At 40.2% G+C, this 24,659-nt stretch overlaps 1 protein-coding gene across 3 annotated transcripts in view; it reads left to right on the forward strand.

Annotated features, from left to right (window-relative positions):
• Nucleotides 1–24,253, forward strand: part of ROCK1 (Rho associated coiled-coil containing protein kinase 1) — an 86,170-nt gene extending 61,917 nt beyond the window's left edge. Inside the window, exons 26-34 of one of the 3 annotated variants that reach the window (XM_056854878.1) lie at nucleotides 71–259; nucleotides 1,601–1,766; nucleotides 4,287–4,357; nucleotides 5,618–5,706; nucleotides 12,344–12,422; nucleotides 12,539–12,800; nucleotides 13,430–13,634; nucleotides 20,335–20,391; nucleotides 23,861–24,253. In XM_056854878.1, the coding sequence (XP_056710856.1) occupies nucleotides 71–259; nucleotides 1,601–1,766; nucleotides 4,287–4,357; nucleotides 5,618–5,706; nucleotides 12,344–12,422; nucleotides 12,539–12,800; nucleotides 13,430–13,634; nucleotides 20,335–20,391; nucleotides 23,861–23,864 (1,122 nt within the window). In that variant the 3' untranslated portion in view covers nucleotides 23,865–24,253. Of the gene's footprint in view, nucleotides 1–70; nucleotides 260–1,600; nucleotides 1,767–3,781; nucleotides 3,831–4,286; nucleotides 4,358–5,617; nucleotides 5,707–12,343; nucleotides 12,424–12,538; nucleotides 12,801–13,429; nucleotides 13,635–20,334; nucleotides 20,392–23,860 lie in introns of those variants that run through there. The other 2 variants (XM_056854879.1, XR_008933493.1) reach the window with 2 other exon arrangements.
• The last annotated feature ends 406 nt before the right edge of the window (nucleotides 24,254–24,659 follow it).

Here is a 24,659-nt window from a genome sequence, read left to right on the forward strand (position 1 = left end):
CTACTATATAAATTTATTTGTATTTTAACAACTGTATGAATTTGCTTATCTTTCTTTGATAATATAACAGGCTGTCAACAAACTAGCTGAGATAATGAATCGGAAAGATTTTAAACTGGATAGAAAGAAAGTGAACATGCAGGATTTCAAGAAAAAAGAGAAAGAAAATCGAAAGTTACAGTTGGAACTTAACCAAGAAAAGGAGAAATTTAATCAAATGGTGATAAAATACCAGAAGGAGCTTAATGAAATGCAAGCGGTAAGACTTCGTGATAAAATTACGTTGCATTTTAAAATCATATTTGTAGGCCTGTTATAATAATGGCTAGAATATAGTGGCCCAAATTACATGGTTCTTAGAAACCAACTGTGGTGATTTTTATTTTTAAAAATCATTGAATACATTTTTCTTTTAGGTATCTCTACCTTTGCAAATAAATACTGAGAGAGGGATATTTCTGATGTTAAGCACTGCGGGCAGGAAGTTAGACAACCTTACTGAAGGCGAGAGCCTCTTGCTCCCAGTCTGTCCCTGCCTACAAAGCAGCATTTTCTCCAGTACCCAGTTACCAACCTCATCCTTTATTGTTTTTAGTTTTTAAGTCATAGCTATTCTTACTTCGTTGGTTTTTATCTAAGGGAGGGTCAGGGAACTGTTTGGTGTGGTGTAGATCCTCCACTTGAGATGCAGCCTGAGGTATGGGGAAAGTGGTTTAAATATGCATATGTTCACCTAAAGTGAAATGTTTATTAAAACAGTTGTCATAATGTTATAACAGTTTGGAAGGGTTCTACTGAGAGACAGCCACATCTGTAGACCACTCTAGGGACACTTTTGTCCTCCACTCTGGGAGAAGAATGTTGAGTAGCGAGCCCCTGTACTCCTCAGCACTATGGTAACCTTTTCTTCTAGGATTGCTCCTTCTCTTATATAGGGCTATCCGGGAGAATAGTAAGAAAGAGCATGGAAAGCTTTCCACATTTTTCCTTCCAACAGCCATTTTGTTTTCTCTGGCCATGGCATGGAATGCAGTTCGATGGCCTCTTGGTATCCAGACTATAGCTGGTTAGAATCTTGAAGTGCTCCTGGTGGTTCTATATGTAGCCTGTATTCCAGGCTTAGTGTATTAATCCATTTTATTGTGTGCACCTAAAAATATATTACTTTATAAGAATTTCTAGTTTCCAGCTCAACCCTTAGGTTACCTAAAATCTTGAAGCCAAGAGAATTTGTGGGCATGGTCAGAGGGCAAGTTCAAGATATTTCGGCCTTGAAACTCTTTGTCCTGCAGTTCTGTGATACTATTTCCCCTTGTTTTTTTATCTTCCGTTAGGCTATATGCCATGTCACTCTGCCGATAGAAGAGTTCACCAAATATTATAGAGTCTTCCAAGCTTTGTGTGATCAAAAAGAATTATACTTAAACTGTTATTATTGATGATGTTTTTAAATTTCTTTAAATTCCTAATAATTAGTCTGCAAATAATTAGTGTTTTGTTTCACAATTTTATTTTAAAGTCACATTATTATTGCCAAATTACTTAATGTAAGAGACTGTTGTTGCTATTACTGTATTCTCATATTTTCTATTGAATACAGCAACTTGTAGAAGAGTCAACATATAGGAATGAACTTCAGATGCAGTTAGATAGTAAGGAGAGTGACATAGAACAACTGCGTAGCAAAATTTCCGACCTACAACAAGGCATGGACTCTACTAGTGTGGCTAGCCTGCAACCAGATGACACTGATGGTAATGTTCTAGGTAAGCAGCATTGATTTTTATCCTTCCCTTTATATGCTTTACTTTATAGTCCTAAAAGGTGGTGCCCTTTTAAAAATCACAAATTATTTAAAAGAATTATTATATTTGACTTTCATTATATTTTATTTCTTTTATGGTGACTAGGGTTAGAGGATAATGCAGTGTAAGATTTTCATCCCTAAGGCAGGATGTGTAATACCATAGTGGCTCTTTTTACAGAGAAAAGTTCAAAGTTTGAACTCCCACTTAGATCATTCTTCTAATATAAAGCTTGCGTTCCCCTTATATACAGTACATAGAAAAACCATATGACTGTGTAATAACATGAATGTGTGATCTTTAGCCTTTGCTGTATAAGGCCTCTGACAAGGCTAAAATCTTTTTCTTAGTTGTCTGTTTACAGGTTACCTTAAAAGAACTGAAAATTCAAGCTGAATCACCCTTGCATTCTTACAGTGCGTTCCTAAGGAGAGTTACTCCAGTCTAAGCCCATTCATTTGAATGGGCTTCATTTGAATGGGCTTAGACTGGAGTAACTCTCCTTAGGAATGCACTATTAGTAACATACATAATACTGCACATCTGGGATCATGTTCTTTATATTGCTGGACACTTTTAACCTTGGACTGGCAATTCCCTGCCTTTTAATTGATCAATTTATTACATTTAAATGTGTTTGTTTGATTTTAAATAACAACATTTTATTTTTGAGGCTACACTAGTTGTAATGTTGACTATTGACTGTAGTTGGGGGTGAAAAAGAATGTGTTACAAATGGCATTGCCTTCTAATAATATGGTATCTTTTGTTTATTCAGTTCTAAATTATCTGCAGGTAATCCTTTGTTTATTTCAAAAAGCATTATTATTGATGGTCTGATAATATGCACATCATTGTACTCCTTATGTTCAACAGTGAAGAGATGACAAAAGAATGAATCATCTAATAATTAATCTCTTAGCTGGTTGACAGCCTTAGTTAAAACGTACTACTTAGGGAAGGTTAAAGCTTTTACTTAAATTTGGAACATAGAGAGTGAGGAAAAACAATGGCTTGGATCACACCAAAGCTCTTCACTGACAAAAGAATTCTCACTGGCGGACCATGACTTCTCCCCCTCATGTTGTAGCTCTCCAGGTGTTGGAGGTCTGCCTCAGGGGAGGGGAAAAAGCAAAAATCCTCTCCCACTGCCTTCCATCAGCAGAAATGATCAGTGGCATCCAACCCAATATGTCGATTATAACTTCATAATGAAAGATGTAATGTGATCGAAAAATGTAGTCCAATTTTAAAAAACAACAACACATTTTTTACCCATCATCCCTCCCCTCTGGCAAGGGGTCCCTGTAGTTTCTTTGTGCTGTCTAACTTCAGAGACAGAATACTGGAAGACTACAGTGTTTACAGTGTCTAGGATCCTACGGTTTAAATTGCCGGAGATGACCTTGTTACAGAACCCACTGTAATCAACAGCCATGTAAATTCTAGTCTACAGGAGAAAATATATGTTAACAGCTTTAAGGGTTTGACTGACTGGTAAAACATAGGGTATGTGTGTATAAGCTCTGTCTTTTCCTTCCCTACCACAGGTTGTTTATCTTCACAGTTGGCTTTATGCTGCATTGCAGATTTAACACAGCAGCTCTTAAACCTGCCTGCTTCTTCATATTACTTAAAGAGGCCATAATACAGAAACCAGAATATGTCTGAGATGCATACAAATTGTAGTTTTATAAACTCATGATTAGTTTTGAGATCAGAGTATGTACTTTGGATGTAGGGGGCAAGTTTTTTTTTAATTAGTTCAGATTCAGCAGTCTGATCAATTGGCTTTAAGTGTAATAAAATTTGCTTTAAGTGTAATAAAATTTGCTGCCATAAGCATTATTTCTTTTCATCAGTGTTCAAATAACTTCTGCCTTTTTAGTAATTATGTAGGAATCTTATCACAATTTTTTTTAAAATTGACATTTGAAAACTGAATAAACTGCTTCTCTCTTACTTTTTATATCTAGCTGATTCTTCCTGCATTCCTTATTTATTTATCTTCTATTCTTATCTTCTGTGAGTAATGGGATATGTGGGTACTTTTGTCTGCTGTCCTGCTTTCTTCCTTTCATGTAAACTGTGACTTTCAGTTGCTGCCTTCATGCTGTCTATTTTATTGGCTTCCTACCCCAGTATCAAAATATATTTATAATATATTTAGTAGTACCGTATATCTTGAAACATAGTGTTTAGACCCAAGTAACGTCTGTGTGTTTCAAAATGTTTCTCTTGAAACTACTGAAGATTAGCAGTAAAAAAAAATGCATTGATACCCATCCTGCAATAGTTGCATTGCTATAGTAAGTGAATTTTTGATCAAGCATGAATAAATGCTTCCATCTTGTTTTTGTTTAGCTGTGCCTTGTATTCCTGCTTTACCAGTCTGGTAACTGCTAATGGCTGCATGAACATATTTTATTTTTCTAAAATACTTTTCTGTGATTAAAATTGTACTTCATTTTTTAAAAACAGAATCAAGAATGGAGGGTTGGCTTTCCATACCAAACAAAGGCAATATAAAACGTCATGGATGGAAGAAACAGGTATTTGATAATTCTGTTTCCTTTTAAGGACGAGCCAGTACTCTGATGAGTTTTATATCAATTTGCATATTTCTTCTTGCACAAGACATCAAACAGGCTGAACACATTGATGCTTTCAGTTTTACTTTTCTGGTGCAGTTCTCTAGCATGACATGTGTAACAGCCTTTATCTGAGCAGAAGACGTTTTCTGTGGGCAAAGGATAGTTGTGGTTCAACCAGTGTTTCTGTCTACAGATTTGTGACTAATGCAAAACTTAACAAATTTAGCTATTTACGACAGCTTTCAAAATATTTCCACATTGCTGTCAAATGTAGGTGCAAAATGTTATTGTCACTGAATCTACTACAGTGATTTAACCCACTGCTGGTACCAAGTAGGCAATATTGTCATCAGTAGACGTAAATCCTAATTATTATTATTTTTTTACCTGTGGCTTAAACAGCACATCTGGCAAGGCAACTGTATATAGCATAAGAGACCCACAAGAATCGTGGAAAGGATTTCCCCCCCCCCCAGCTCCCCAACTCCAGCTTCGCCTCCTCAATGATGGCAACGATAGTGGTGGCTCTCCACAGCCTGCGTGATCCCAGCTTCACTGCTGCTGCTCCCTCCAAGACACTGCTCATGTCTTTTGGGGGATTTAAATCCCTCCTCCATTTTTTAAAAAGTTTTCAGATTGTTCTGCAAACCTGGGGATTCCCCCAGGTTTGCTGAAAATGTGCCCCAAATGGTAGACTTAAGTAGCTGCAGATAGAACCACACTTCACTATTAGAATATATAGTATATTTATTATACAAACATATAATATACAGATCTCAGATATACATTCAATGAAACCGCTTGTGCCTGATGGCTGTTTGCCAACTCCTTAGGTCTGATCCCCACTTGCTTTGTGCCACGGTTTAAGGGCCAGAGGGATAAAACTAGATCTGGGATTTTATTTTCAGAGTGGTGTGGGCACTAAAAAACATCTCTCCTCCACTACCAGTCAGAAGTCATTGCTGAATGTTCCTAATTTGTCCCCACATTGCCCCTCAAGATTTATAGATTTCACTAATGGACTGTATTGCCAGTGATAATTGGAAAGTTTAACTGATTGGAGAACATTTGTTTAATTGGTTTTGCCTTAATTAACTTACAAGGTTTCTCTGTGAACAAAGGAATGGGAGTTTGGTAGAAATGACTTAAGAATGTATGTCTTAAGAATGCATACTTTAAGAATACATGTCTTAACAGTTTTTCCTTTCTTTTTTTCAGTATGTTGTGGTAAGCAGCCGAAAGATTTTGTTCTATAATGATGAACAGGACAAAGAACAATCTAATCCATCCATGGTATTAGATATAGAGTACGTTCTTCTAATTTTGGTTTGAGATTAATCAGCAGTATGTTAGTTTTAAAAAGTATGAAAAGAATGGATTTGAAAATATGAATCAAGCCATGAAAGATTGAATTTTCTGCTACGTTTCAGAATGAACAGTTAAATCTATTTCTGACTCACTGAAGCATTTTGTCTGTAGACTTTTGCAGTTAAATTTTAAAATAGCAGTTACCATTGGGCCAGAATTTAACAAAATACATAATGATGGCAATTACTTTTGACACACTGGAACAAAAATTCAGCTTCGTCACCAAAGCATGACCCATGATCCAATAAAAAGAGAGTCAGAGAGAACATTCTCTTCTCTCTCATAGTTGGAAATGAATCCAAAACTTTATGGCTCAGTTGGCCATCCTACTTTGTTTCAAATACAAAATGTTTTCGCATAGTCAAAATCTGAATCCTGGGCCATGTAACTAAGATCTGTGGTTCAATCTGAAGACTTAAAATTATTGTTTAATTGGTGGAAAGTTGCATCAAAAGATGGATTAAGGAGGGGTCCTCAACCTTTTTGAGCCTACAGGTACTTTTGCAATTTTGAAGCAGGGTGGCAGGCTCCACTACAAAATGGCTGCCACAGGAGGCCTAGCCAAACACACATACAGAAGAGGAAGAGGCATGGGGAATATAAACACATGCGCATAGAAGAAGACAACCAACGGGGGAAAAGGAGGATAAAACACAGAGAAGATTATCATGGGAGGAAAGGGGTCCTCCACTACTCTGGTGCGCCCCAGCTGTCACATCTGATCCATGGGTTGCAGGACCCTGTACCCTCTAGGGCTGTTGAATTAAAAAAAATTCGGTATAGTTCGGATTCGGCCGAATTCAGCCTGTTTAGATTCGGGATATGCCGAAGTCCGAACTCCCCCACTTTGGATCCGTTCAATTCGGCGGGAATTCAAAGTTCGGGGAAAAAATTCGGCCGAATAAAGCCATTAAAAACACAATCGCACCTTTCCGCGGCTCTGGGGGGGCATTTTTGGGGTTAGAGGTCCCAAACTTTCAGCTGAGCTTCAAAGGACGTTTATTGAAAGACTGCCCAAGTTTTGTAAAGATTGGGTCAGGGGGGGCTGAGATATGGGCCCTGAAAGGGGTCCCCCCATCCTTAATGTGCATCTCTCAGCAGAGCTTGCCGCCCACGCACAAAGCTCCCAGCCCTGACAACAGTTTGCAAAGCAACACAACCTTGTAAAACAACACCTTTGCAACAGGGAAAACCAGAAGACACACAACTGAAACCTCCCCCCTCAAACCAGGGAGCGAGAGACTCGAGGGGGAACATACACCCCAGGCAGAACCGACGAAAGCCCCCTTTGGCTTCCCCCCCACCCACTGAAACTGCTCCCTCCCCACACACACACAGACTCTGCTTCCCCCCCCCCCACACACACACAGGAGAAAAATTATAGATTAAAGCCCCCAAAGGGGTCTTACTGTGGCTGTCTTCTGTTCCATCAGGAGGGGCTGGGGAGGACTTGTAATCCAAGATGATTCCAATTAGGCACGGGACGTTTTGCTCTGGAGAAGATGCACACAGGATCGGCTGATCCATTCATCCCAATAGGGGAAAGGGGAAAGCCCATATCTCGGGACCCCCTGACCCAATGTTCACAAAACTTGGGTGGTCTCTTAAGAACACTGGTCTGAAACTCCGCTCAAAGTTTGGGATCTGCACCCCCAAAAATGCGCCCCCTGCAGCCACGGAAAGAGAAAAGGGGGGGAGGCGATATTTCTGCCCCCACTGAACCCATCTTTACAAAACTTGGGTGGTATCTTAAGAATAATTGTCTGAAGCTATGCTGAAAGTTTGGGGGCTATATCCCCAAAAAAGCGCCCCCTGCAGCCACATAAATGGAAAAAGGGGGGAGGGAAAAGGGGGAGAGCCCATATCTCGAGACCCCTTACCCAATGTTTACAAAACTTGGGGGGTATCTTAAGAAGCTTCATCTGAAGCTCCACTGAAAGTTTGGGGTCTGTACCCCCAAAAATGCGCCCCCTGCAGCCATGGAAAGAAAAGGGGAGCCCATATCTCGGGACCCCCTGACCCAATGTTTACAAAACGTGGGGGGTATCTTAAGAAGCTTCATCTGAAGCTCCACTGAAAGTTTTGTGTCTGTACCCCAAAAAATACGCCCCCTGCAGCCACAGAAAGGAGCAAATGTGCACAAGCACCTCCCCACACACACACGAGGATTTCGCTCTCTCTCTCTCTCTCCCTGGCCGGGCCGCACATCAGCTGATTCCTCCAGTACTCAATCCTGACTGATTGGCCAGAAGAAGACCCAGCTTGGCCACCGATTGGCCGGGGGAGGAGAATGCTGCTTACTGACGGTTATGCTACTTACTGACGGCCCCGAATTTGCCAGATTTATTCGCGAACTCCCGAACTCGCTGAATTCGCCCCCCCCCCCGGTTGCCTGCCAGTTTTGAGTTCGGTTCCTCCCGAACTAAAAACCACCGAATCAGGGGAAATTCGGCTGATTTTCAGTTCGGGCCGAACCGAATCAACAGCCCTAGTATCCTTCCTCTCAGTGGTGGGCAGGATCGAAGTGAAAAGCCCCTTTATTTATATGAAGACAGCCACTCACTGGTTCTGTCTCCCCAATGCCTTTGCCTACTTTCCTGAAGCACATGGCAGGCACCTGGGGAAGTGTCTATGGCTGCCCATGGTACACTGTGTTGGGGAACCCTGGATTAAGGGCATGTAACAGCCACCTTGGTAGGGAAATGTCTAACTGTGCCTGATACTTTTGGTAAGATGTTTGTTTCCTCACAGGGCCAACCTTGTTTTCGTAGGTGAATTCAAATATCTCTCTCCTATATAAAAAGTATGTCTCTGGCATCTGGTCCTTTAGGAGTAGGGCAGCAGTTTCAGGAATGGTGGGTAGTAGAAGTACATGTGCGTCAAGGTGCTGCCCCTGCTGTCACAAATGGAAGTTTCATTTTAAAATCTATGTAGGGCAGAACAATGATAGAAGTAAGAGTGTTGAATGCATATGTTTTTTGCTTATATGTGCCACATAGGAGGCATTATTATCCCTATCCTACTGTGTGCCATGGTGGTGGTTGTTTCTAGTGAATCAGTGGGTAGTAAATTTTACTACACTTCGTGAGAATTCTTTACCATTTAGGACAATTATCAGTATCAAAATATTGACTCAGCTTTCCATCCTTCCGAGGTCGGTAAAATTAGTACCCAGCTTGCTGGGGGTAAAGTGCAGATGACTGGGGAAGGCAATGGCAAACCACCTCATCAATCTAGTAAACGTTGTGATGTGATGTCACCCCATAGTACCTTTACCAACTTTGCCTAATCTGTGGCTACTTAATTTTGGAGATTGGAGCCATGAACAGAAAAAACTGATTTTTCTGAAAATCTAAGAAAAATCCCAGGTTTGTAGAAATACCTGAAATCTTCAAAACAAAACCCCACTGGGGGTTAACCTCTGAAAAACAGAAGCACCACCTGTCGCTTTAACAAACAAATGCCCTCTATGGCCATTGTTGGGCAACCATAACAGTATTGCCTGTTAAAGCCTTGGTTTCTGTCTGTAAAAGGCAGGGGGAGGGGCCTTTCCAGAGCTATTATGGCCGTTGAGGAGGATTCATTGGGACTAGGCCTGGCAGCCACCACAGGACAATTTGCTACCATGAGAATTGCTTGTCTCACCCAGGCGCAGCCTCTTGCTACTGTTCAACAGAAGCTACTCCACAAAAGCCAGTGTGATGTATTGGTTAAGAGTTTTGGACTAAGATCTGGGAGGCCCAGGTTTGAATCCCCATTCTGCCATGGAATGGCACCTGGGGTGACTATTGTGCAGTCCACATTCTCAGCCTAACCTACCTCTCAGGTTGTTTGAGGATAAAATGAAGGAGAGAAGAATGATGTAAGCTGCTTTGGGTCCCCATTGTGGAGAAAGGTGGGGTATCAGTGATGTAAATGAATGATAAATAGAACTGAAGATGGGAGGGAAAATAAAAGGTGTGTGTGTGAGAAGGAGATAAGGAAGTAGGAAAATGTGAGTATATGGGGGTTGCCAGGAGGGGAGGGAAAGAGGAAATAATGGGGGAGGGAAAAACAAGTCCTTGCGGGTTACCTTCTGCTTAACTGGGCCTGGCTTGGCAGTTGGCACCGCTACACAACTCAGCCAGACTTCCCAGGGAGAGGTTTCCAGGATAGAGAAGGAGGAAGCTCTGAATATTGGGAGGGGGTTGATAAAGGTAGGTTGGCTAGTGGGTGGGAAGGAGAAAAAGTGGCAGGAAAAGGAGAGGCTGTGAGAGTTTTCTGGAAAGGAAAAGATAAAATTGTGTGGGAGGGGAAAAGGAGAGGCTGTGAGAGTTTTCTGGAAAGGAAAAGATAAAATTGTGGGGGAGGGGAAATGAGATGCCCCTGCAAACCAACAAGAGGACTAGAGGTCTCAAATGTAAAAGATAGTTGTATTATGGAAATCCAAAATAAGAAACACATTAACCCATATAATGAATAAGTGTTGGAACATGTACAATGTAATAATACATTATATCACATCTGAACATTAAATCTATACGATATTCAAGCAACAAAATACCCTGTAGTGGCTACATAATTTGCAATAATTGACAAAACTATTCCTCTCGCTTCATCCAGCCGTAAGTAACTCTGGTCTGCAAATGGGATGTATACAGTGGTTGAAACAGCCTCAATAGCCTACCCAAAGTCAAAAGATTATTCTCAGGGGTCGAATAAGGTTGATATTTTAAGTCATCTGGCCTCATAGCCTGCCATTAACCACGCCACGTTTTTCTCAATATCTGCATTTCATTTTTCAGGAAAATTTATTTCCTTGCAAGTTTAACACAAGTTGTAAGGGTAAATGGTCACTGCATTACAATCAGTAACACAATAAAATAATCCATTACACTGGCACCACAGTTATTGATACATGTGTAGTCCCTTTCTCTGTCAAACCGAAGGCAGACATTTACTACAATCACACCATTGTAAATAACAAGAGATGCAAACCTTTTCCCCAGTGTTATTTATTTTACTATCCTTAAATTTATACGACTCAAAGAAACATCCTATGGAATTATTTGATAACTTTTAAAGTGTAAATCCTCAATAGTTCTGCCAGTAGATCTCCTGCCAGTATAAGAGCTGCTGGAGGGTAGAAGTAGGTAATCTTCTGGGTAAACTTATCCAATTTACCCCAATATTTTACCAGGTCTGATCTGTACACTATTGGGGAAATGCAGGCATTAATTATAATCAAAGATAATTTACGTAATTCTAACTAGAGAGCCATCACCAATGTACTAGGAAGCTCTGTGATCTTAATTGCCCAGCTCGTGGACACTAAGCAAGTAGTACTCATAGAAAGATTTCTTGTCTTGGCCTTCTTAAAGGCCTCTAAAGAATATGTAGAAAACCCAGAAAGAAATTCCATATTAGGAGCCCATGTTTCTTGTAATAAAATTATATCCTGCTTTGCCAGATAGTCTCTAACTTCCCAAAGCCTCATTTTACTTTCCCAGCCTGCCGTACTCCATGATTTTAATATGTTCATTTTATTCAGACATAATTACATTTAGTTGGATCATATTAACCAAAGTGTGGATCTTTTCCTCCTTGTCTCTCTCCCAGTGGTCCAGATTGACCTCCCAAAAGCTGTTGCTTTGGCAAACCTTATGCAGAAAACGGTACACAGGCCTTGAATAAAATTGCAGTGAACTATTTTCTTTTACCAGTGCCTGGTGGGGGACAGAGACAAAGAGGGGTGGTTGCGTCCACTCCTCTTTCACTGCAGCTACTTGTTGCTGACAAGTCTTGGCCAGTCCCCATTATCATATTTTCACCAGTCAAAGGGAGCTACTTCTAGGTGATGGGGAAGGATATGTCAGGGTTCACAGGCATCAACATGTAGATTAGAGGGGAATAAATAGTTTTCTGAAGGGTGTTCTTTCATCAAGAGATGATTGCATCAATATAGTATGCATTTCAGTTCATGCCATCTAATTAATATTAATAAAATAATTTTAAACATTAATACCATACTGCTGTTTTGCAGAAAAGTGAGTTCCAAAGACGGTCTCCATTAAGAAATCTCTTCCAGGAAGTAACATTATGTGGTGGCCTTTGTATATAATTTTTTTTTAATCTGGATAGATGGGCTCAGTTGTTTTCACCAGAATTTCTCTTAAGCATGGTAAATCCCTTTAATCAGCACAGTGTCTCCATACTTCAAACAGCATTCCTATACTTGTGTTGTTACACTAGTTTTTCCTGCAGGAAAGATGCATATAATTAAACACAAGTATACACGTGTCTTGTAGCTCTGATTCAGCTTAGTCTTTCTGACGTATGATGTATGTACACCAATGTTTAAGAATGTGCATTCATCATCCACACTTTGTTTACTACAGAAATTGCTAGTATAACTCCAGTATATTCAAGTCAAACAAAAATGCTTTGTACAATATGCCTCTGCTGTAATTATCTTCTGCTAACAATCAAGGGATATTAATGTAAATAAATTAATGTGAAAATTAATTTACAGCTATATCACATCTGCTCAGTTTTAGTAGTGGTTGCTAAAATAATGCAATGTTTATTTTATTTCAGTAAATTATTTCATGTTCGACCAGTCACACAAGGAGATGTATACAGAGCAGAAACTGAGGAAATTCCCAAAATATTCCAGGTAACATCATCACTAACGTTCATATATCGACTTTAAAATGGTCTTTTGTTAAATAATGTATCCACTTTGTTTTTAAAAAAATAAAATCCTGCTATATTCTTTTTTGTTTTTCTCAGATTCTGTATGCCAATGAGGGAGAGTGCAGAAAAGAACTAGAAGTAGAACCAGTGCAGCCAGCAGAGAAGACAAATTTTCTTAATCATAAAGGTCATGAATTTATCCCTACACTGTACCACTTCCCAGCCAACTGTGAGGCTTGTGCCAAACCCCTCTGGCATGTATTTAAGCCACCCCCTGCAGTGGAATGTCGACGATGCCATGTTAAGTGCCATAAAGACCACTTGGATAAAAAGGAAGAATTAATTGCACCATGTAAAGGTAAGGTGCAATTTGATTACATCTGTACTTTGTCTAATGTGTTTCTAGTGGTGCTTTTTGAAGTCCTTGATGCAAACAATAATAGCTATTCAGATTTGTTTTATTATAATTTGGATCATGTAAGCCGCTCTGAGTCCGACCTTCGGGTTGGGGAGGGTGGGGTAAAAATTAGACAGACAGACAATTGTAGTATGACTTTCTGGTGGAAAGTGTTATTAAAATCCCATTTTTATGAACTTGTTTGGCTGCATCAGGTGGCAAACTTAAACTTGGTACACAAAATGGCTTATTGGTGGGCTCATGCGTGTACCTCCTTTCCCCTCTTCACACACAGGAATCCCATGCGGAAAATAACTCAGTGTACCTGTGATGTTCAGTTGAGTTATGCCTTTGTTTTTAACATACCCAAACTCCTTTCCACCAGTTTAACTACCCAAGGTAATAACAGAAATACTAAACCAATACTACTGATTGTAACACATCATTTAGATAAATATTTAGAAAGCTTATGTGATGCCTGTCCATAGAATATATGGTGCCTGTTTTTAAAAATTCCAGCATCCAATTGATGGTGATGGTGTTTTATTATGTCTTCATTTAATTGTAATATACTTTCCTCTCATTAATAGTGAGTTATGATATAACTTCAGCAAGAGATATGTTATTGTTGGCACCCTGTCAAGAAGAACAAAAGAAATGGGTTTCTCATTTAGTAAAGAAGATCCCCAAGACACCACCATCCAGTTTTATTCGTGCTTCCCCAAGAACTCTTTCTACAAGGTCCGCAGCCAATCAGTCATTCAGAAAAATTAAGAACGCTTCTGGAAAAGCTAGGTGAGATTTGAATGGATTACTGTAATCCTTTTTAATAGGCAAAAGTATGCCAAAGTTACGTGATTATTCAAATATCATGACAAACCTCTATTTAACCAAGGTGGCACGAACACAGGTGGTTGTAGTGCTTGCTCCCCCACTCATTGACCATAGAAAATTTCCTTGGTTTTGAAGCCTCGATTCAAGCTCCAGTTCATTATGACATCTGAATGCAAGCACCTGGGCAAACTGAATTTTTTTTTCCTCCCTGTGAACTGGGATTTTAAATTGGCATTAAAATTGAGGTTTACATCCCAGTTTGTGGGGAAGGAACAAGTGTTAATTTGCTCAGGCATCTGCATTCAAACATCACAGAAAACTGAATACTTGATTCCGGGATTAACAAACCAGGAAGCCTTCAGTTGCTCTTTGTCCAGATGGAAGAAGGCAAGAAAGTACTTCAGTACAAGAAGAAACCACAGTTAATTTGTCATGACATCTGAATATGGCCTGTATGTATTTCCAAGTTGAGGGCATTTTATAAAGGTTCTGTTCTTTTTGGAATACAGCAAACCTTTTATTTACTACTAAGTAGTAGCAACTAACTCCTGTAGCTGCTATTGAAACAATTTAAATTCCTAATACACATTGAGTAAATTGTCCTTCAACTGAAGTGTTTTAAATAAATTCTTCAGTTGTATATTGACAAGTGCAAAAATATATGCTTCTATAATTCTTGTTTTCTATTTGTAAATTCTGTTGATTTTCAAACTGTCCATGCAATTTTAAACCCTCAAGTAAATACCAAAACACTTAAATCTACTGTTCCACTGCCCATTCTAACATTCTAAGAATTTAACAGACCAAATAGTCCCAGCTTTTCAATAAGATCAATTATAGTTTTTATCATATGTCCTAATAAGTTTATTATGTATCTGTTTTTCAAAGTAATAGGAATGTGGTCAAAACATACAGGGAAATAGACTTGTACCAGTAATCAGTATAACCATAGGAATGTGTTACAATTACCATTGCTCTCATTGCTGACCCTAGCCTAATTATTACCAGATGAAGTGTAATCTGCTCAATTATTTGATTGCTTTTGTCTCTTCTTCTCCCAACTCCTTTGAATTTGGCCGAACTTTCAGCAAGGTATTCTGATTAAGACTGTACCATTTTTACAGACAGATACTCTATAAACAATGGGTTCGATCCTAAATACAATCATCAGAAAGCACAGTTGTTTACCTTGTTCGTTTCCCCTGGCAGTCCCTTCCACATCCCGGAAAGTAGATTTCCAGGTTACAGGACCTGCGGGGACCATTGGGCTGTAGTAGCAAGGGGAGGGGAACCAAATGGCCAGGTTCCTTTACACTTGAGGGTAACTGGGTTCCCTTCCATTATATAAATCTAGGTACTTTGGTTAATTAAGCTTGTATTGGTTTTTTCTTCTGCTTTTTGTTCGTTGTAAATGATTTAATATATTTATAAGTAAATAAAAATATTAACCAGTTAGTGTGCAACGTGTTTTCCAGTATTGAAAAACTTTGTCTTAAAAAATGGTAGATGTATACATAAAAACTGTGTGAAGGATACATACTGATCAAAAAGCCAAGAATACAGAAACAGAAATATTAGCCTTACCTTCAAAGAAATTAATCTAAGCCTCTCTGCTGTAACTGGTGTTTAACTTCAACTTTTTGTGGCATACTCACATAACATGCTTTTCCAGAAAAAATAACGATGTAAAAGCCGATTAGGCTGTGTAAGGGACATATATAAAAAGACATAAATACCTTCCTAAGCTGCTTTCCCATAGACTATGTAAATTGTCTAAGATAAATTAATATGGATTGCTCCAATAGTAATTTTAGTTTTCCTAAGTATACGCTCAGTTTGTTAATTCAATAGTAAAGAAATTGCAGAAGCTGGACATCATACCTTGTTCTATTATTGTCTAATTCAGAATGTTATTCTTTTTTAGTTTTTCTTTCCATCTTGTTGGTCATTTTGTTTCCCTAGCCATGCAGGTTATTAAATCTTTTTGCATATCTCCTCCTTACTCATTCTACCATTTTAATCTCTCAGAAGCCATTAATATTAGCATGCATAATCATGAATTTCATTTTAAAGAGTTCCTTTAAGCTTAAAATCACCATTTTGCTGGGAAGGAAGTCATTTGCTTCATTTAGTCTTATTCCTCGTTTCAGAACCATTTTCCATATACTTATATTTAAATCTTCTTTACCAGAATTTTCTGGCATAGTATTTGAGGTTTTGCATTTTTCAGCTAAACTTAATCTTCTTGCTGCTGTGCTCTGGATGCAGCGATGATTTAGACATTGGTTACTCTAGATGCTGAACGAAGACTTTTCTTTCTTAAATATAAAAGATAGAAACCATGTTTTGATTGCCAAGAAAGTTTAGCCAATAAAAAGGCAAGACCAAATGTAATCCAAAAGTTAAATTAGTAAAGGTACAGCTCTGTAAACTACTGAAGCAAATAACATAAACATCAAAAGTTGTTCCTCGTGCTGTAATTTCTTGTAGTTATTGCACATTTTATTCTAGTGTTCCATTTCTTCATTTCAGTTTATGCTTCCTGAATCTTAAAGTTTCTGTATGCATTTGTGTGTATATATGCATATGTATTTTCTGACCAGCTCACAAGCCACATAGCTTCACATTCTCAATGTGTGTTTCTCTTGGTTGGTTTGGCATTATTGTCTTGGGAAGCATATCTGTAAATGCATTTATGTAGGGAATTTTGCAATATTAATCAACATTAATATTTATCTGCCTTGTGACTATAAGGCAATCACTCGTTGGTATTGCCCTGTTTGCTAACTACAATGAGAGTTGTCAATCATGACTGCAACATAATAGTATGCTGATCTTGTTTTCTCAGAATTCAGCTGTATAGGGAAAGTTCTTGTAAAGGGATAAAAGTATGATGGAATTTCTTGTATGGTTTCTCAACTTTGAAACATGCAAAATAACTAATAAGCTAAGTTACGATGCTTTGATCTTAAGCTTCTAGCATTTAAATATCTTAAAACCCGATTAGATGGATTGATACTTAAATATGTTGGTATGGGAAACTCACAAACTGTATTCTTCAGGGCAATGGCCATACTTGTTATAATGGCTGTTGAACTTCTCAGAATGATGTAGTTATGGGTGTAGTTGATTTGTTTTTCTATTTTGTTATGGTTTGCTGAAGTTGTAGATGAGCGTGGGTCAGATGAAGTAGAAATAATATATATTTATTCTAACCAGTTAATAAATTTGAGTTTTGAATAATATTTAATTTCATTCTTCCTGGGGCTGTTAATCTTTCACTCTTTCCCTTATTCCAAATATTTTTGATTACTTCCTAACACCAGGCTAGCCTGATCGTCAGATCTCAGAAGCTAAGCAGGGTCAGCCCTGGTTAGTATTTGGATGGGAGACCGCCAAGGAATACCAGGGTTGCTATGCAGAGGAAGGCACTGGCAAACTACCTCTGTTAGTCTCTTGCCATGAAAACCCCAAAAAGGGGTCACCATAAGTCGACTGTGACTTGATGGCACTTCACACACACAAAGTATCTATAAACTTTATTTTTCATAAATGCACATATACTAATATACTCTGTGCAGTACACAGCTTGGGTTAAAGAAAATGATAAAAGATTCTGCAAAAAATAGAATTTATTGCCCTGATTATCTACAGTATTAGAATTAGCATTTCCTTTTAGACTTTGCTTTTGGGAGGGAAGCTATTCAGTCTTCCATCTCAGTCAGCACAATCTTGAGGGCTGCCAGCTGCTCTGCAGCCAGTGTAACTATGGGGGCGCTAGTCTGCTCCATTAGTGAGCGGTCAGCAGGAAAAAGAGCATGTTGCTGATGTTTTTGGGGGTGCAACCGTGTCATTATCCCCAGTAAATGTGCCATAGTGTCCCCTCCGGGTGTTGTGTTGCAACAGCTGGGCTGTGACAGACAGGGGAGGCAGAATCAGTCAGGCTGGCAGGAGCAGGATGCCTAGCCCTCCGCATGTCACAGCCGAGGGGTGGGAAGGGCGGGACCAGGGATTGGGTTTCATGTCTGCAACATAACCCCCCTTTAAAGGGACTGGACTCTGCCATCAGTCCCTGGGCAGCTGTCAGAGTTGGCAAGGGCTCCAGCAATCCCCCTCCTTTGAAGACCCCAAGCAGGCCCTCGGTCAAAGCTATGCAAAGGCTGATATCATCTTGAAAGGGGCATGGGACGACAAGGAGAGTCTGTCCAGTGACATGTGTACTCCTCTCACTAGTAGGTGTGCCTCCCATGCTGCTTCATTCATTTCTTCTATTCATTGCCCACCTTTCTTCCCCATGGGGACTCAGAGTGGCTTGCATCATTGTCTCCTCTGTTTTATGCTTGCAACAACCCTGTGAGGTAGGTTAGGCTGAGAGTGTGCAAATGGCCCAAGGCCACCCATCTAGCTTCCATGGCATGAGTGAGGATTTGAATCTGAGTCTCCCAGATCCCAGTCTCACACTCTAAGCACCACACCAAGCTGGCTTATTCACCCAGACCACCCCATGGCCCATTCCCCCCTTCACACGGTGGCCTGCAAGGTGGGTGGGGGACCTAGTGTTAGGTCGGCCTTGAAGGTGCTGCTGGGTCCCTGCTAGGTTTGGCAGATGACCATGACGGGACCAGTGGCACCTGCACAACCATCCACAGCACCCAATAGCCCTCCCTCTTGGACATGTCATCAAGCAGCCCTCAGGGAGTCACAGAAGGGGTGGAAAGGAGTGGGGCAGGGAGAGCTGTGGAACTCCTGACATGCAGTCAGAACCAAAGAGACACCATTGCGACAGACTTTATTGAACTGCAAATCATGGTGAGGTCTGAAGACTCCAGTTGCCTCCTCCCTGGGGCCAAGGGGAGAGGGGCTGAGGCTTCCTTGGTTCAGCTTGTGTCTAAGTGGGATGGAGGCACAGGTTGAACTTGGAAGGGCTGGCTGGGTGCAATGTTCTACTCCAGGAGGCAGGCTGGGCAGCAGACTAAGAGTGGGGCAGGGACTATCCACTCCCAATGGTCTTCCTGTTGAATGCAGGAAAGCAAAAGAGAGACACGTGCAGCCATGTCAACTGGGCATGAGTGCCATGCTGGGCTCCGCCAAGGATGTGTGGCTTTGGCAGAGTCTACAAATGCAGCCCCATGGGGGGCCTTCGCTATGAACTGAGGCAGATGATGGTGCCATCTGAATTACACTCACCTGTCCTGTGTTGAAACATTCAGTGACTGCTTGTGATCCATCAACTGCAGCACCTGCAGCTAGTGCTCAACGCTCTGATCCTGCAAGGGAATGAGTCAAAAGGATTGACTGGCAAGCTGGTCCACCATGTAGAATGTGGCAGCTGCCAGAACCCCCTCCCCCAAATCACCAATGAGTCCTGTCCTGCTGAGAGGGAGAAACAGTGGACTGAGCTTACATCCCAGTGCAGGGTTGAAAATGTCCCTCTCCCAGCAGTTCTCCTGGGAAACTTTCCTGGGATCTTTTCCCATTGCATGACAGGAGCCATGGTGCTGAGAGGTTGTGGCTTGTGCCACCCTCACATGAACGCAATGCTGGGCTTGAGTGCGGGAGGCTCCATTGATAGTGCAACACCCGGCCTCAAGCGAGGAAACAAGGGAGCAGGTTTGGGCTCCTTGCCCTTGCTTACCTGTCAGTGTGCGGTCATCCCTTTCGGTCGAGCCTTCAAAGGTGGGGTACTTGTTAGAATTCTGAAATGGGAGAGGTCAGCCACAGAGTACGGACTTTGCTCTCCCCTTTGGATGTTAGTGCTAAGTGCTCATCCTGTGGTGCTCATCCCGTAGTGCTAAGTGCCCTCTCTGTGCTTCCCCCCACCACCACCAAAAGTGCCTCACTTCTCACTCTAAGTCTGCACAGCAGGGAGTTCTGAGACACGCATGCCGTGCACCCTATCTTTTGAGTTGTAAGGCATCCTGACCAAGGTATTTGTAGGTGGGGGGGGGGCTTAGCCACCCCTATGGAGGCAGGTTGCGCCAATATTCAGCTTCCTGAGCTCCTCTATGCCTAATGGGCATGGCTGCAGCAGTGGGAGGGGGGAGAGCACTTGATTTTTCAGTCCTGTTGGCACCTATGTCTATGCTGTGTTTTTTGTGCCGTAACTTTCCGCCTCTGATGGAGCATTCCCAGGCTGATAGGGCTCAGGGAGCTAACTATGGCCCTGCCCCCAGAGCAGCCCACAGCCATGCCTGTACAGGGGCCTATGCCTGGGTTGTGCTGACGGGCAGCTGCTGCAGGGCTGCACCAGTGCCTGAGAACAGTGGAGCGTGCTTGGGGCCTGCGCCAGTATAACTGGCCCTTACACTGATGTATCTTAGAGACACGCCATTGTAAATATCAGTTGGCTCCCTGATTGCTTTCGGGATGTGTGTGTGAGGATTACACTGTAAGTATCATTACTTGTGGCGTTAGGATTGTATAATTACAATAGCCCTATAATTTCCATTTAAGGAAAAAGTCTATTTTCTTTCTCTTATCAAAACAGATCATTGGTTCTTTTCCCTACTGTCCTTTAACTTTTAAACTAGGTCTTGCTCTAAAAAACAAACTATTGTTCAGATCACTCCTCTTAGACCACTCTTTTATCATACAGAGTGTACAGTCGACACTCAACATACACTCAAATTGTAGTGAAATGCTAATTTGTAAATTCCAATAGGTCAAAGGAGTATGGATCTATGGGGGACATTTCCCATTCAGAAAACTCCAGTTATTGGTGAGTAGCTTTTGCTTTTAAACCCACTGGCACTTGTGTCATGTGACACTAGTAAAAAGCAGAGATGCTTCTAGTAACAAATCAGCAGCAGCTGCTTAGAATGAGAAACCCACTATTATTTCTCATCATTTGAAGAACTGTTTCTTTCTCTTTCTTTGATCCAGAGTGGATCACTTGCTCAGAATCTTTCTTAGCCTTGCACTTTCACCTCTTGATACTGTTTGTTTTAACAGAACAGTATTCATATCCTTGCAAGTCTTAATCTGTGTAGAATAACCCATGGTGATGTCCATTCTTTCTAGCTCTTTTCTTCTCATATGGTGAAGGTATGCTCATTATTCATGACATTCAGTAACACTAGATACTGAGGACATTGCTAAATATTGAGCACATTTGTGGGGGGAAGTCAGGCTTACAGAGGGGAGTGGTGGATGTTCTCACTTAATGGCAGTTCCACAGTATTTTATTGGTTTTAATTGTGTTGCTACACTGTTCCCTGGAGAAAGCACAGATAAAGTTGATTCATGTGCTAGTCATCTTTGGCAATATCTTTGCATTTTTTTAAAAAACTCTCCTTTTCCTGTGGGATGGTCAGAGAAGCTTCCTTGGGACTTATAGGCGTACTTCTATCAAGGCACAAGACGTGTGTCCTTAGATAATTTTCTGTGCCCACCACATTATATCTTTTGCATACCACCCTGCCATACTTCTTTCTTTGAAACTAAAGAAGTTGGCAGCATGGTAACTGAGACTAAGGTACACATCAGGACATCCAAAGTTTAAATTTTACTTCTTTCATGAACATACTACATGGCTTAGGCAGGCTGTTCTGAAAAGCTTTGAACATTCTAAAGCATTCTGTAAATGTTAAACATTATGATGGTTAATGAGGTTATCTCTTAGAAGTACCCATTCCATGACACTGTAAGTCTTGTGTAATATTATTGTAAGAAAATGCAAACCGTGCTTATAAAGTCCTTATTTTTAGAGCTGACCAGTGAGCTTAAAATTTTTTTTTTTTGCAAGCAATCCTATTTGCATACCATCAGAAGACTGACCTTAATTTGGTATTCCTCTTATCCATCTTTCCCTCTTCTTTGTTTGGCTGGGAGCTTTATGGAAGAGGCTTCTGCTGAAAATACTGAGTAGACACTACATTTCCTCCCATACGTACATTGAGGTGCTGAGAACAGGCTTCTGCTGTGGTAATACCTAAAAATACACTCCCAAGAGGAACTACACTGCAATTGTATGGTCACTCAGGATATTAGCACAATGATGGAACAGAATAGATGATAATGAACTTATATCACTGTGGTCCGGGTGTCCTGGAACTAGTATGGGAATTAGAAGGGATAAGGAGGCGACTTGCCAGGACTTGGGGAAGCATCGCATTTCCCTCTCCCCCACTATTCCCTTTTTCTCTTCCCTGAAAGCCTGCATAGCCTCTCCCATTTTCCTCCTCCTTTCTCTCCTGCTCATCCATCAGACAGCTTACCTTCATTTCCCCCCATTTTCAGGTTTCCTTCTTATCCTTCCCCAGCATCCACTACCTGGGAATACTACAACTCAACTGTGTGGTGCCAGCTGCACAGTGGGAACCTGCAGGAGGCACCTCATTTTCCTCTTTATTTCCTTCCTTCCCCACACTATTCCTCTTTCCATCCTCCTGGCAACCGCCATAAACTTACCTTTCTCTGCCTCTTCTTCCTACTCACAAACTAACATACCTTTCATCTGCCCCCCACATTCAGTTACATTTATTATTTAATTAATACCCTGCCTTTCTCCCCAATGGGGAACCATAGCAGCTTACAACTTCTCCTCTCCTCTATTTTATCCTCACAGCAATCCTGTGAAGTAGTTTATGCTGAGGATGTGCAACTGGCCCACATTCACCCAGTGAGCTTCCATGGCAGTGGTCATTTGAACCTGGGTCACTCAGATCCTAGTCTGAAACTCTAAACACCACACCACACTGACTTTAATGGGGTAGCTGCTGTTGAACAGTAGCGAGCAACTGGGCCTGGGTGAATCATGCAAGTTGCCCAGTGGTTGCTGCTGATTCTGGTCCTGATGAATTCTTAAAGGCCAGAACAGCCCTGGAAAGGGCCTGTCCACCTCCCTGGCCTTTGACTGACAGAAACCGAGGCTTGAAGCCTAACAATAGTCATTGACAGTATTTGTTTCTTAAAGGTAGAGGCACTGTTTCTGTTATTCCAGGTTTAAAAAAAAACCATGTGTTTTCTTTTTTTAAATTCCAGGTTTTTCTGCAAACCTGGGGCTTTTCTCCAGACTCCAGATTTAAGTATCCACAGGTGGTACATTAGTTAATTGAAAATATCAACTCCTACTAATGCCATACTTTATTCTTTGAAACAGGTTTTGGGAAACCTGGTACTTAGTAATAATTGCTTTAGAACGTAATTATTTTGACTTCTCCAGTCAGTGTTCTGTTACCTTCAATCCCAAGAAGTACCTTTGAGTCTGATCCTTTTCATGTATGCTCTATCCTTTGGCTGAAATGGCCAGTGGAAATGAACTAAGATCAAAATCAGGATGGAGTTAAAAATAATGCTATGGATAAGTTGCCAAATACCAGATTGACCCACTAACTTGAGCTTTCTGACAATACTTTGAAATATTGGCTAGTAGTGAACTAGGTTTCATCTACTAAATAACTAAACAATAATGCAAACTAAAAACCAGTTCTTTCTGTTAAACCGACAGTCATGTGTTTAATGTTAGATTGTTTCATATACAGCACGAGTTTTCTTGGTTCCCTGAAAAACTTGGTAAGACAGTAGTTATGAAATTTCAGAAATAAAAAGAAATTATTTTTGCTGACAAGGACTCCTAAAATGAATTATTGTCATATATATGATCTTATTCAGTTGATAAGTCTGACATACCTTCAAGCTAAAAACACCCATAATGTGCAAAACTGTTTGATTATTGTAAAATATACTAAATTTTATGAATAGTTATTTATAAACATTCTTTGAAGCTTTGGTGTTTAGATTATGCATAGACGATTAGGAAGTCATATGTACTATTTGTTTGCTTAGCTAAAGAAATCATGAGGTTTGTCAGGTTTTATCTTATCTGGCTGATAAATGTTATATTTGTCAGAAATCCAATAACTAAAAACACAGCATATCTTAAGTAACCAGATCTATTATACTCTCAAATCCATAATAATGTAACAATTTGTTAAAATATCAGATAATATATGAACTGCTACCAGATGCTGTTTCCCAACATTAATACGCACAATAAAATACATGTGCTATTTTTACATAAGACCATTTCCACTCACATATGTAAAACAGCTCCAATAGCCTCTATATCTTTAAATGTCTGATTGGAACATAATCACAAGACATTCTAAAATATTGTTGGCCTATTAAGTGATATAATTTATGTTAAATTACACAGCAATTCTAAGCGTTTCTCTCTTTCATTCCAGTTAACAGTGTGTGCAGTGCTTCGTGGAATCTGGCAGGATGCAGTCTGAGAAAGCTGGACTTTGTTCATCATTCAGAGCAATGCAGACTGGTTGTTCCTTCCAACAAATCACAGGCTTCAGGGCTAAGACTGCTATTACTCTCTCTCCTCCTTGCTTTGGCACAAAAAGCATGCTGAGGGTGTCTTATTGCGGGTTTGCCTTAAGGTAGATTAGATTAATTATTACTATGTAATGCAAGTAAAAGCAAATAAAGCTTAGCTAGGTATAAGGTTAAAGTGCTGCCTTTTTGGATTCTAAAAAAAATGCCTGTCAATCATGATGGAACACAGTGAGCTTTTCTCATGTTGATGAGAATGAAGACTTGTTTACCCTGTGGGAGGGGTATTTTTTATCAAGATGAGTACACAGAATTGAGTAGATGGAGAAAATTTCTCAGACTGAATATTTCGTAGAAGACTTAAAGTTGTGCTGAAGAAAATGACATTTGCTTGAAAATGAAGCCCTATATAATCACTTGAACTTCAGTGCCTTTTCTGCATCATTATTAATGCTAATCCTTGATTATGAAACAGCTCAAAGCGTTAAATATTTTGCATTTTGCTTTTCAGATTACTGATTCTGCATATTTGTAAAGGGGGAGAAAATGAGTAATTACATATCTATGCATTTTTGCCAAGCCATACAGAATTTTACTTCTATAAGCATTAGAAACTAACCGTTAAAACAACCATGTTTTGAAGCATATTTTGGTACATGACGTTTCTATAATTTGTATAACATATTGCATTAACCATTTGAA

The sequence above is a fragment of the Euleptes europaea genome, chromosome 8 (assembly GCF_029931775.1).
Source record: "Euleptes europaea isolate rEulEur1 chromosome 8, rEulEur1.hap1, whole genome shotgun sequence".
In the NCBI taxonomy this organism is placed as follows: Eukaryota; Metazoa; Chordata; class Lepidosauria; order Squamata; family Sphaerodactylidae; genus Euleptes; species Euleptes europaea.